Source organism: Mirounga angustirostris, unplaced genomic scaffold, assembly GCF_029215605.1.
Source record: "Mirounga angustirostris isolate CCGP_5_RB_7025 unplaced genomic scaffold, mMirAng1.0.hap1 SCAF_4, whole genome shotgun sequence".
NCBI classification, from domain to species: Eukaryota; Metazoa; Chordata; class Mammalia; order Carnivora; family Phocidae; genus Mirounga; species Mirounga angustirostris.
In genome coordinates this window covers 16,096,131-16,108,176 of record NW_026991712.1, presented here as the reverse complement: position 1 = coordinate 16,108,176, position 12,046 = coordinate 16,096,131, and the positions used below count along the sequence as shown (strand labels likewise).

Below are 12,046 nucleotides of genomic sequence, written 5' to 3'. Positions count from 1 at the left end.
AAAAACTACTTCTGGTATTGAGATTTCTCAAAACAAGAGTGGAAAACTGCTTGCAACCAAAACAAAACCACATCTCCAAACTGATGCCTCACTGGGCTCAGTGAAACACGTCCTATCACTGTCACCTATGATCTAGGGATACAAATGGACAGTAAACAGGGTGTTTAAAATTGCTTCGGATTTGCTTAGCCTTCAGATAGAACTTCAACTTTACAGGAAATACAGGAAATTAGAGGACAAGCGAAACACCAGCACACAGCAATCAGACAAATTCAAAAGACAGACTTCCGTGGGGCCACCAGCCAAGTGCTTCTCCGAGACAGTGCCACGAGGAAAGAAATGTGCTAGCTCAAGGGGTTGGCAAGCTGTTGCTGGCAGACCAACCCCTATCTTTCTTTGCCCCTGAGCTAAAAATGGTTTTACATTTTTAAATAGCTGGGGGAGTGGGGGGAGGAATCAAAAGAATAATAGGATTTTGTGAAACCTAAAAATTATAAGAAACTCAAGTTTCGGTGTCCAAAAAGTTTTACTGGAACACAGCCACACCCATCTGTTTATACAGTGTCCATGCCTGCTTTTGAGTGACAAGATCAGAGTATTTGCGACAGTGATCATATGGTCCACAAAATAAAAAATATATACTATATGGCCCTTAAGGGAAAAGTTGGCCAACCTCTGTGCTAGATACAAAACTTAAAGGCATCCAAATATCTGGATTGGATACTGTTTTGGACACGACCACCTTACAAAAGAGGCTCCAGAGAGACCCCTTGCCCGTTCCATCACATGAGGACACAATGAGAAGGCAGCAGCTAGAAACCAGGAAGAGGGTCCTCACCAGAACGCAAACATGCTAGCGCCCTGACTGTGGACTTCCCAGCCTCCAGAACTGCGAGAAATACATTTCTTATTTATAAGTCACTCAATCTGCAATATTCTCTTCTAACAGCCCAAATGGACTAAGGCAATCTATAACATCAGCTTCTCTCTCAAGGTGTACTTACCAAGTAGGTGGATTTTATCTCCCAGTCTATCAAACCTGTGCACTTCTTTCCGTCTCCCCCCTACCATAACACTCCAGTCAGCCAACTCCAGCCCGAACGCCACTTTGACTCCCCTTCTGTTCTGTTCTCCACCCGACCCATGGTTTCTTTTTTTTTTTTTTTTAAAGATTTTATTTATTTATTTGACAGAGACAGCGAGAGAAGGAACACAAGCAGGGGGAGTGGGAGAGGGAGAAGCAGGCTTCCTGCTGAGCCGGGAGCCCGATGTGGGACTCGATCCCAGGACCCTGGGATCATGACCTGAGCCGAAGGCAGTCGCTTAACCAACTGAGCCACCCAGGCGCCCCTGGTTTCTTTCATTCATAAATCAGATCATGACACTCTTAACTGGACTTCTCTCTATGAGGATGAAAATCAAGGTCCTAACATGGTAGGACCTTGGCTCTGCTAATCTCTTTAGCTCATTCTATACCATCCTCCCACCCTCTCAGCCCCTTCCCCATTTCTCTCTGTTCCAGACCCACTGGTCATTTTTTCAGTTCCTCAAAAGTACCACGTACCCTCTTGCCACAGGATGTTTGCACAGGCTGTTCTGTTTGGAACCTTCTGCCTTTCTTGGCCTACTGAACTCAATTTTTCAGAGCTCAGTCCAAGTGTAACTTCCTCAAGGAAACTTTTCTGACCTGCCGGACTGTTTTGTTCCTCACCAAATACCCAGAGAACCATGCTCCCTTTCTTCAGTGCCCTCATGTCTGTAACTGTGGTAAAGCCCTTAGTGCATTCATGAGGCTGTCTCCACCATGAGACTGTGACCTAGTTTCTGACCCCACCACCGCTTCCTAGCATTTAGCACACTGGATGGCACACAGTAGAGACTCGGTAAATACTTTCACAGTAGATACTTTAAAAGGAATGAATAACTAGGTTGCTTAGGGAATCAAAGACAAATAGGAAATACGATCCAATCCCTAGAGAAATGGAATTTATACAAAAAAGGTGGCCAAAAACCCCAACTGGCTTGCTTCTAGGGCCACAGGGCAGGATCAGAATCCTGTTGAAAAGACAACTACAGATTAATCCTAGGTACCTAAAAGCTGGATGGCCCGAAGGGATAGTTATGCTACTAATTACTGTCAGCTGCTCTCTCATTGGCCCATGGAGGGGGGCGGGGACTGCTAGACTAGTAATCATCTAAAGTCGTGCTTCTCAAACTAGGGGTGTTCCGGGGCACCTGGTGGCTCAGTCAGTTAAGCTTCCAACTCTTGGTTTGGGCTCAGGTCATGATCTCAGGGTCCTGGGATCGAGCCCCACTTGGGGCTCTGCACTCAGCAGGGAGTCTGCTTGAGGATTCTCTCTCCCTCTCCCTTTGCCCCTCCCCCCACTTGAGCATGCATGCTCTCGGGCTCTAAAATAAATCAATCACCAAAAAAACAAACAAAATTAAGGGTGTTCCACAGAGTATGTAACACTTCGAGATTTCATGGAGTTTCAATTTTACTTCAGAAGATTTAGGGGGTAAAATATCTTAATTTAAAAAGGGCACTATATTATTTCAAAGATAAACCCAAAACATCCAAAGAAATGTAAATGCATCAAGAGTTAGTTACACATCACTGTTGCCACCCCTACCACCCCTGGAATATGCTTCTTTCTACACATAGATCTATTAAACAACTAGGGAAGGATATACTTAAAAAGTTTAAACTGGCTATCTCAGGAGAGTAGGAAAAAAAAATGTATTCAAAATAAACGCACCCTCTTCAGGAAGTCTTTCCGAACTTATCTTACCGAAAGGTTCAAATTCCTTTATCAATTTTCTTACCACCCTGGTACTAAAACTACGTATATTGTTTTACCCATTCATTCATACTTCCATTGACCATCACTGTACTAAGTCCCTGGGAAACAAACACTACGGAGTATTTGCCTTAAGAGTGTGGTCTAGTGGGAAAGAGAGACACATAAATATTTAATTATAAAATAATGTGTCAAAGGGTAGAGTTATGAAGTCTGCTCTTGCAAGTAAAACTCAACTAAGCAAGAAGGTAGTCAGTGGGATATTAGAGGCAAAAGTGACATTATGGTCCGGAACTGCCACTCTAAAACCTTGTCCAAGGCAAGAAACAGCATGTCCAAGTGTTTGTCAAAGATAAAAGGGATGAGGCTGGAACAGAGGGCAGGACCAGAACACGCATCGGTTTTGTATGCTGTGTCAAGGTACTTCAACTATCCTGAGGACAGTAACTGAAGGAATTGAAGCAGAAGAAAACTGTAGTTGATTTTTACACAGACCACACTGAAGGCTGTATGTATGATGCGTTTAAGGAGACATGACTGGAGGCAGGGATTTAGTTTTATATCACAATAAGTTGTCTTTTCCTTGTGGAATGTTTCATGGCCCTTAGCCCATCTCCCCCACTAACTATATCACAGATTGGAGTAGAGAGGCAGACAGACACCACACCTGGAAAATGTCTACGACTACTGAGGACTACACCCCAGCCCCACCCCTGGCTCTCCCACAGCATTTTTAAACTTCTTTTGTGGCACTGAAAACACTCTCCCCTGCCCTTGCTTTGACTGTACATCTCTCTCTAGTCTGAAAAATAACTGCACCACTCGAATCTTTCATAGTTCCAAAAAGTTAGCACAAAGTCTTTGGAAAAAATATCGCTTAAAATAACTCAGATCTAAGACTACATTTCCAATTGCCCAGTAAATGTTTCCAGCTGGATGTCCTATAAGACTCTCAAACTTAACCTAATCCACATGGATCTCACTACATCTCCTACCCATTGCCAAACTAATCATGCTTCCATTTCATATTTAGGTATTTATCCCAACTCTGAGTCATCTCTGACTGTTCACTCTCCCTTACTCCCATGAACACCTGCCAAATGCTGCATATGTACATCTCTTCTATTTCTCTCTCCTTTTTCCACTGCCCTAGTTCAAGCTCGGAAATGTTTCCCCATCTCTCCCCCTCCCCCATAGAACTTACAGTAACTAACAGGATTGCCTTATTAAAGCAGAGATGTGGTCATTGCCCTTTCCCACCTTCAAGGAGCTGGAAACGCCACAAAGACAAGATCACACCCAGCTTTACTAACTGTTGTAACGCACAGCCCCAGGTTCCTGGTACATAACTGGCATTCCATGATTCATTTGAAGAAAGGTTGAAAGCCTTCAGCGAAGCTCCACTCTACACACCGTAAAAGTAAACTCAGCCAGACCTCTGAGTCCCAAGTTATCCTTCCAATCCTAACTCTCCAGCTTTTCCCATGTGCCTGGTAGTAAATACTCTTACCCCTTTGGTTCCTGTCGCATCTTCCCCCGTCTTGTTCTACTGATGGTGAACAGATTACTGTTCTTGCCAAGTAATTGAACTTGTTTTTCTCCCCACTATTTGTGTCCTCCAGTTTCTGCACCAGATGGTGATGCCAGCAGATCAGGGACCGGGTCTCTGCGCCCTGTGTTCCCTAGCCGGTGCCTGGCCCCCCAAGAGCGCTAACTGTGCTATGAACGCACGAATTAGTGAGTGAACGGGTCCGACACCGAAAGGGGAAGGGGCGGGAGGTGCACATGGGATGGAGGGGAATACAGTGAGGGGCCTCTTTTTGGCCTACTTTTGCTTCCTTTTTTTCTTTTTACTGAATACAACACATATGTTGAAAAGAGCACACATCATCGTACAGCTCGTTAATTTTCACAGATGTGTGATACCAGCACCCAGGCCGAGAAGCAGAAAATTAACGACACCCAGAAGCCTCCCCGCGCCCTCTTCCACTGAGTGTCCTCTCGACCTTCAGAAAGCCGGAGAGCTCAAGTCCTGGGCCCCTGGCCGCGGTAAGCGACGCCCGGGGGTGGTCTGAAAAGCCCAAGAACCGAGAAGACGCTTACCCACAAACTTGAAGCGACTCATGTTAGCAGCGCCGGCTCCTCCCCGGCGGAAGCGGAAGTAGTCGCCGTCGCCCCCGCCCTTCCGGCTGCCCCGCCCCTAGGCCCGGTCTCCGGCTTCCCGGCAGCCCCCGCGGCCGCTGGAGGAAGCGGGTCGTCATGGCGTTCTGCGGGCCGGGTCCCTACCTGACCCACCAGCAGAAGGTGTTGCGGCTTTATAAGCGGGCGCTGCGCCACCTGGAGTCGTATTGCGTCCACAGGTGGGAGAGGGAGAGCCGGGGCGCGGGGGGGTGACCCCGGGGATCCTCACAGAGGCTGAGAGGCCTTGGGGGACCGAGCGACTCAAGGTCATGGGGGACGAAGTGGGAAGGCGGCCATAGACCCGGGTTCAAATCCACGCTTCGTCGCTTCTAGCGGCGGGACCTTGAAGAGTTGTTTATCTGGCCCAGGCCTCAGTTTTCTGTTCAGGAAGAGCGACGCAGGACCAGCGCAGAGGGTTGCCTGACGATTAAATGAAATAAAGGAAAGTTCCTAAAACTCTAGCTTATTGTGCGTCCAGCGCTCAATGTAGAAGAGCTTTCTTCTTGACCTTCTTGTTGCTAATATTAGCAGGAATATGTGCATTGTTTTCTGTAGTCCTCATAACAACTTCAGGAGTTAGGGATTATTTAGCCTTAATTTACAAGTAAGAAAATAGGCATGGAGAGTAACTTGCCAAGGCCCTACAGCTGGTGAGTGGCCGGGCCAGGATTAAAACTCAGGTGCTAACCTCAAAGCATCACCAGTCCCCCACTTCTCCAATCAACTTTCCTCTTTTTAGCTTCAGCCCTTTCCACTATTTTCACGTCCACATAATTCTTTACCAGCCACGTCGTTCTCTTTCTTCTCTCCATCTGAGAGTAGTCTTAGGACAGAGTCTTAAAACATGGATTTTCGTTACCTGGAGGCAGTGCATGTGTGTGGATGCTGGGCCTCCACTGCCTCATAGGAATCCTAAAGCCTAGTCCCAGGAGAAGGGCTTCTGGGAGAAACCTCTAAACGATGGGAAACTAAGTAGGTCTGGAAAAGTTGTGGAGGGTATCCTTAAAGCCCACATTGCATATTTGTGATTATTGGAAAGTCATTGACCTACTTTGCTAGACAGAAAGATGGCCAGGTTCATTGTAACATTGTTAGTTTCTTCCCTGATTTTTCCTTATTCATTCATCTGACAAAATTTGCAACTCAGGTTCTATGCTGGCTACTGAATAAACAAAAACTAGTAAGTCCTCTTTCTCAGCTGTAGCAGCTCACGGATTAATGGGGAAGATGGACATGTAAACAAGAGAATTATCACTCTTATAAATATGAAGGAAGTTGAGCTGTCAAGAATTCAGGTAACACTGAACTGCATCTGGGAATATTAAAATCCATAGTCCTGGAGGAGAAGATGAAAGCATCTCCTATGATAACACTGACTCAGTGGTTTTTAAGTCTCGCTGACGTCCTCTCCCAGGACTTTTCTTCATCCATTTGTCCTCCGTGCTGTTTGTTCTCCATGGTTCCATCCCAGGTCCTTGGTGGTGGTGTATATGCTTTGGGCAGCCTCATCTAATGCTGGGACTTGAGTTACCACCTAGGCTCACTTGTCTCTAGAGCTGTTTTCCATTTATTTGTTAGATAACCTACAGTTCTCTGAAACTCAACTTGTCTTAATGCCTTAAAACCAAACTCTACCTCATTTTGATTTTCTTCCTAAATTCCCTGTCTCAGCTAATAGCATTGATTAGTAATACAGTCACTCAGCTTTAAGTCTTAGAATCGTTCTTACGTACTCCCTACTTATTCCGAGGCCAGTGACACACGTGCTTGTATGCAGTGTATATTTGGACACTGATTTTTGTAAATTCTCTCCACAGTGTAATAATATTGTAACTGACATTGAGCAGAGGAGGTAGGAGGCATCTGTCTGAAGTGTGTTGTTGATATGTTTTAACTCCTCAAATCTTTAGGATACTTTTAAGATCTAGATACTGTTACTAACACTTTTGTAGAGGAGGAACCCCTGGCCTAAAGACATTAATTTACCCAGATTACACAGCTAGTAAGCTAAGATTTAGTCTGAAACGATCTGATTTTAGCAGACACTCTCATAATTCTGTAATGTAAATGTTTCTCTCCTGTCTCCTACCATCACAGGTGCCTGCTTCAGGCCCTTCTCATCTGTGGCTTGGATTATTGTCGAAGCCAAATGATCTCTGCCTTCCGTTTCTTCTAGAACCTGACCTTAACTTGCCTACAGTCGTGCAGTTAGTGTCAGAATTAGGACTCAAACCCAGATCTGTGTGATTGATTCAAGCAATACTGTTTCCACTGTGTAACACCTCCCTTCCTACTCACCTTTGTATCTCCAGAATTTAGCACAGTGCCTAGCACAAGGTAGGAGGTATCTCAGTAAGTTGTCATTCAATGAGTGTTGAATGATCCGACAGAGGCTGTAGTTTTTCTCTCTTGCAAATTATCTTTTTGTGTGTGTGTTTGAATCAGCATTCCTTTTTTGGAGGCGAGAGGGGGGAAAGTGGTTAGGTTGTGTTTAATACAGTATTTTTTTTTGCTGCTGCCGCCGTGTGGGGAGCTGCCGCGGAGGCAGTCATAATGATGTGGCTGCTTCATTGGCAGGGTCTGGGGTGCCTCCAGGTAGTTACGCTACACATTCAGAAGATGTTAGTAGAAGTGCAGCCTCTTGTCAGACAGTAATCCTGCTCAGCTGAGTAGATAACCTTTCTAATCTCCAAAACCATTTTGGTTAAAGGGACAAATACCGGTACTTCGCTTGTTTGATGAGAGCCCGGTTTGAAGAACATAAGAATGAGAAGGACATGGTGAAGGCCACCCAACTGCTGAGGGCGGCGGAGGAAGAATTCTGGCACAATCAGCATCCTCAGCCATACATCTTCCCTGAGTCTCCAGGAGGGACCTCCTATGAGAGATATGAGTGTTACAAGGTAGGCGAGCACTGCAGTGGTGACTGCCTTCGGAGAGGCAGACCTTTTTTCTCCCGTCCCAAACCTCAGCCCCAAATCCGCTTGCCCCGTTAGGGGCAGCTAGGCAAATTTCTTTCCTGCCAGTGGTAAATACTTTTCTATTTGCAGGTGTCCATTTTCTCTGTCCCAGGTGACATTCTTGTTGCCTTGTCTTTCTGAATTCAGCTCCAAGGTCTTGCAGTATCTTTTTGGCAAAGCAATGCGCTAAATTACTTGGTATATAACTCATTTTGGGATCTTAAAGTTAACCAATTCGGATTGGTGCTTGGTATTTTGGAGCAATTACAGGTAACAGTCCCGCACCGCGTCAAGCTGCTCTGCGTAATTAGAGAATGCAGATCAGAGAGGATTGGTGCCAGCTGTCTTTGAACTGACCTTGAGGTTTCTCAGCCCTTGGCTCTTTGACTCTGAGATGTTCTTTGTGTCGGGGTCAGCTCACCCTCCGTTGGTCGTTGTGCAGCACCTGAGACGTCTGATGCTTGCAGTGGTTATAAAAATACACCGTCATTTTTGCCTTCTGCCTCCTGAGCAGGCCCTGCAGGTGGCACGCCCACACCTCCTATGGGCTGACGCGGTGATTTCCCCTCCTGACAGGTGCCCGAGTGGTGCTTAGATGACTGGCATCCCTCCGAGAAGGCGATGTATCCTGATTACTTTGCCAAGAGAGAGCAGTGGAAGAAGCTGCGGATGGAAAGCTGGGAGCGGGAGGTGAGTCTTCCCTGCCTTTCGCCTCACGGTTTGGCCCACATGGTCCACGCCTGGAAGGGGCTCAGGTTCTGTTCCCCAGGTGCAGAAGTCCAGGATCCAGTTATGACAGTTACTGCGGCCCCTTGCCTCTCAGATATACTTGCGTTTCTAAATGTGGTAAACGTAACCTTTACAGCCTTCTTGCAAACGGGTGACAGGGTGTCGCTGGTCTCTTTGGGTTTTCTGCTCTTTGATTTTGCTTCTCCCCTCCTTCTCCTCAGTCCTCTGCCTGACCATCTTCCTGTACCCTCCTGTCCCTGAACTTTCCTCTCCACCAGCATCTTGGACATTTTTCATTCGTGGTGTCTGATTTACATTTTTAAAAGCTCAACTTTAGTGTGAAGAGTATATTGGAGAGGGCAAGAGGAGAAGTGGAGAGACCAATTTGGGGTTGTTGCAGTTTGGTCAGAAGATTATGGCAACCAGCATGGGGGTAGGGGGGATGCAGTGAATAGGGAAAGAAATCGATTCAGGGTATCATTTGGCGGGATATGAAGGCTGACTGGATGTGGGGGGTGCATGAGGGACAGGGAGCAATCGAGAATGAGATCCATGTTAACACCTGGAGTCTGGTGATGGTTTATTGAGATGAAGAAGAGGAAAAAACGGGCACCAGTCGGTTAAACATCTGACTCGCAATTTCTGCTCAGGTCGTGATCTCAGGGTTGTGAGATGGAGCCCCATGTCCGGCTTCACACTCTGGGGAGTCTGCCTCTCTGCCCCTGCCCCTGCATGTTCCCTCTCTTCCCCCCCCCCTCAAATAAATAAATAAAAAAAACAAAACAGGTGTCAGGGGGACAAGTAAGTGTTTGGTTTTAAATTTGTTAAATTTGAGAATGCTGTGAGACACCAAGTGAGATGTCAATAGGCGACTTTGGGTGTAGGAACCTGGAACTCAAAGGAGAGATTTGAGCTCGAAACAAATTTGTGAGTTATCCATTGTTTTAAAAGCCGCGGAAATGAAGGAGATCCTTATGAGAGAGGAGAGAGAGCAGAAAAGTCACAGGCGCTCCCACTTGTGGAGGTGAGGAAAGGAGGCAGCAAAGCACCCAGCAAGGGGAGAGGGGTGACAGCGAGTCCAAGCCAAGAGAAAGTGTTTCAGGAACAGCCAGTCAGGGTTGGTCATTTTTGCTGAAAGTTGATAAAAGGTGGAATAGAGTGAGGGCCGGAAATAATGTCCACGGACTGTGGCTATAGGAAGGGCATTCGTGACCTTGGAGAGCCTTTTCTGGAGGGTTTAATCACACCAGTAAGAGTGAGCAGGAGGTAAGAGAGAGAAGACAGTGGGGGGGGGGGGGAGTTCTTGAGAAGTTTCGCTGGAACAGTAACTGGAGGCCAAGGCATTATTTTCTTTTTAAGATAAGAAATGATGCATGTGTGCTGAGAGAAGGTTCGGGGCGAGGGAGAAATGGACAATGTTGAAGCAAGGTGGAAGAGGTCAACGGGGAAAGCTTTGGAGAAGAGCGACGGGATCCCAAGCATGTGTGAGGGCCTCTGAAAGGAGAACGGGTTCTTCCTCCACTAGAACTGTACAGACGGTGCACGTACATACATCCGGGCTAGAAGTTTTGACGATGGGAAAATGAGAGTTCTATGTGACAGCTTCTCTGTTTTAGCAAAGAGGAAAAAGGCATGAAGTGGGCGCAGCCTGTTTTGGAGAATGTGGAGAAGATGTGGGAGTCATGGCAGAGGATGAGATCACTGGGAATAATAATAGGATTGCCAGGTAGTGGTGAAGGCCCATTTGAAGTTGGGACTAATTAATGTGTTGTGACGTTGGTTTGTTGCAGCATTTTTTTCTTTCTAGCAACACCAGCTGTCTGGGTGCAGTCTGGAAGGTGGATGGTGTGGTGTGTCCAGTGGAGAGTGTCGAGAGACCAGAGGTTACTCAAAAGGGAGTGATTGCCATGATGGGATGGAAGCGGCTAAAGCAGGCACGGAGTCAGGAGGCTGATGCAGAGAAGGACAAATTGGGTCAGAGGATCTGTGAACTGGCAATTTCTGCGTTTCAAAAAGCATTCTCAAGGGGATATTTAAGCACATGAGCTGGAGAGGGCTTCTGTGGTTAGTGGGATATTTGATCCACAATTGTCTTTTAAGATTTAGAGAGCACGCACTCGAGCTGGGGGGGTGGGCAGAGGGAGAGAATCCTTGAGCGGACTCGCTGCTCAGGGCAGAGCCCAATGTGGGGCTTGATCCCAGGACCCTGAGATCGTGACCTGGGCCAAAACCAAGAGTCAGACAGTTCACCGACAGAGCCACCCAGGCGCCCCTGATTCATGACTTATATGTTCTTTTAAGTTATATATAATTTGAAAGTTATATGGGTTCTGGTGATAAGGTCCAGGATGTTGACTGCAGAAGTTGTTGGCCAAGGTGGAGTGAGAGGAGTCATTGTGACCAAGGAGGGCAGTGCTTGCTAAGAAGTGTCTCCTCATTTGTAAACAGGAGGTGTGTTTATTCATGGAGAGCAGCAGGTTTGCTCTTCAGTTGGTGCCAGATAACGTCTTCTTCTCCACAAAAACCTTCTTTACCTAGTTCGTCTCACTGTTATTAAACAGCACATACGCTGGAGACTCAGGTCACCCACGATCTAGAATTGAGTTTTCTGGAGGAAGCTTTAGAAAACCATTATCTGGGGAGGGGTCCCTTACATGTCCTCTTCTATGGGGACAGTGATAGTCTTGGAGATCACTGAACTTGGGGTGGGTGGGCAGGATCAGGCAGAACAGAGCGCATTTTCACATGTGATTTCATGGTATCTCTTGTCCTGGTTGCTATTGGGGGGAGGCTTTAAAATGAACATCTCTAATATATATGAATTAAGGTTTCCTAATGGTGCTTTTGGAGGGCACGTAGCTGAGACATAAAAATATTTTTTAGGGGGTACAGGTTGGGGACCATAACAAAGGGAATGGGACTGGTAATGGTCAGTTTTGCATCGTAAGAGATGGGGTGGGAGGATTTCTCAGTTTTGCTGTTTTAAGAATGGGAAAACCCTTAAGCAGAATTGTTTCTCTGAGTTAAACTGTGGGTATAAACATAATGCAGGTATATATAAAAACCACCGCGGCAGGTTTTCCAGTCAGCGCGACTCTGATGGTTCTTCCCTTCCCCCTTTCCAGGTTAAGCAGCTACAGGAGGAAACCCCAGTTGGTGGTCCCAGCACTGAAGCTTTGCCCCCGGCCCGGAAGGAAGGTGATCTGCCCCCACTGTGGTGGCACATTGTGACCAGGCCCCGGGAGCGGCCCATGTAGCGGGAGAGGGAGACACCCCACCAGCCAGTCGCGCTCGCAAGTGAAATAATTTACAGCACATAGACACACTTGCCCTAATAAAAGTAACTCAATACGGTACGACTGCTGCGTTCTTCCG

The 12,046-nt window shown here is 46.7% G+C and overlaps 2 protein-coding genes across 6 annotated transcripts in view; one reads left to right on the top strand and one right to left on the bottom strand.

The window, feature by feature from the left end:
* TATDN1 (TatD DNase domain containing 1) overlaps positions 1 to 4,996 on the bottom strand; it is a 42,810-nt gene extending 37,814 nt beyond the window's left edge. For 2 of the 4 annotated variants that reach the window (XR_010410517.1, XM_045895915.2), the window contains exon 1: positions 4,905 to 4,996. Coding sequence is in view for 1 of the 4 variants with exons in the window: in XM_045895915.2 (XP_045751871.1) it covers positions 4,905 to 4,926 (22 nt within the window). In the remaining 3 variants the exon portion in view is untranslated. The remainder of the gene's footprint in view (positions 1 to 4,904) is intronic. The other 2 variants (XM_064587903.1, XM_064587899.1) reach the window with 1 other exon arrangement.
* On the top strand, positions 4,717 to 12,027 carry NDUFB9 (NADH:ubiquinone oxidoreductase subunit B9). Of its 2 annotated transcripts, none has more exons than XM_064587906.1 (4): positions 4,717 to 4,850; positions 7,693 to 7,885; positions 8,519 to 8,632; positions 11,797 to 12,027. In XM_064587906.1, the coding sequence occupies exons 2-4, from the start codon at positions 7,721 to 7,723 to the stop codon at positions 11,926 to 11,928; spliced, it is 411 nt and encodes a 136-aa protein (XP_064443976.1). In that variant the 5' UTR covers positions 4,717 to 4,850; positions 7,693 to 7,720; the 3' UTR covers positions 11,929 to 12,027. The 2 variants fall into 2 exon arrangements, with proteins under 2 accessions (XP_064443976.1, XP_045751879.1); XM_045895923.3 differs by lacking the exon at positions 4,717 to 4,850 and adding an exon at positions 5,004 to 5,161.
* Positions 12,028 to 12,046: the final 19 nt, after the last annotated feature.

Coding starts and splice junctions, on each gene's coding strand:
- NDUFB9 (XM_045895923.3), top strand. CDS start 5,061: ATGGCGTTCTGCGGGCCGGGTCCCTACCTGACCCACCAGCAGAAGGTG. Junction 5,162..7,692: donor GAGTCGTATTGCGTCCACAG/GTGGGAGAGGGA, acceptor TTTTGGTTAAAG/GGACAAATACCGGTACTTCG. Junction 8,633..11,796: donor TGGAAAGCTGGGAGCGGGAG/GTGAGTCTTCCC, acceptor CCCCCTTTCCAG/GTTAAGCAGCTACAGGAGGA.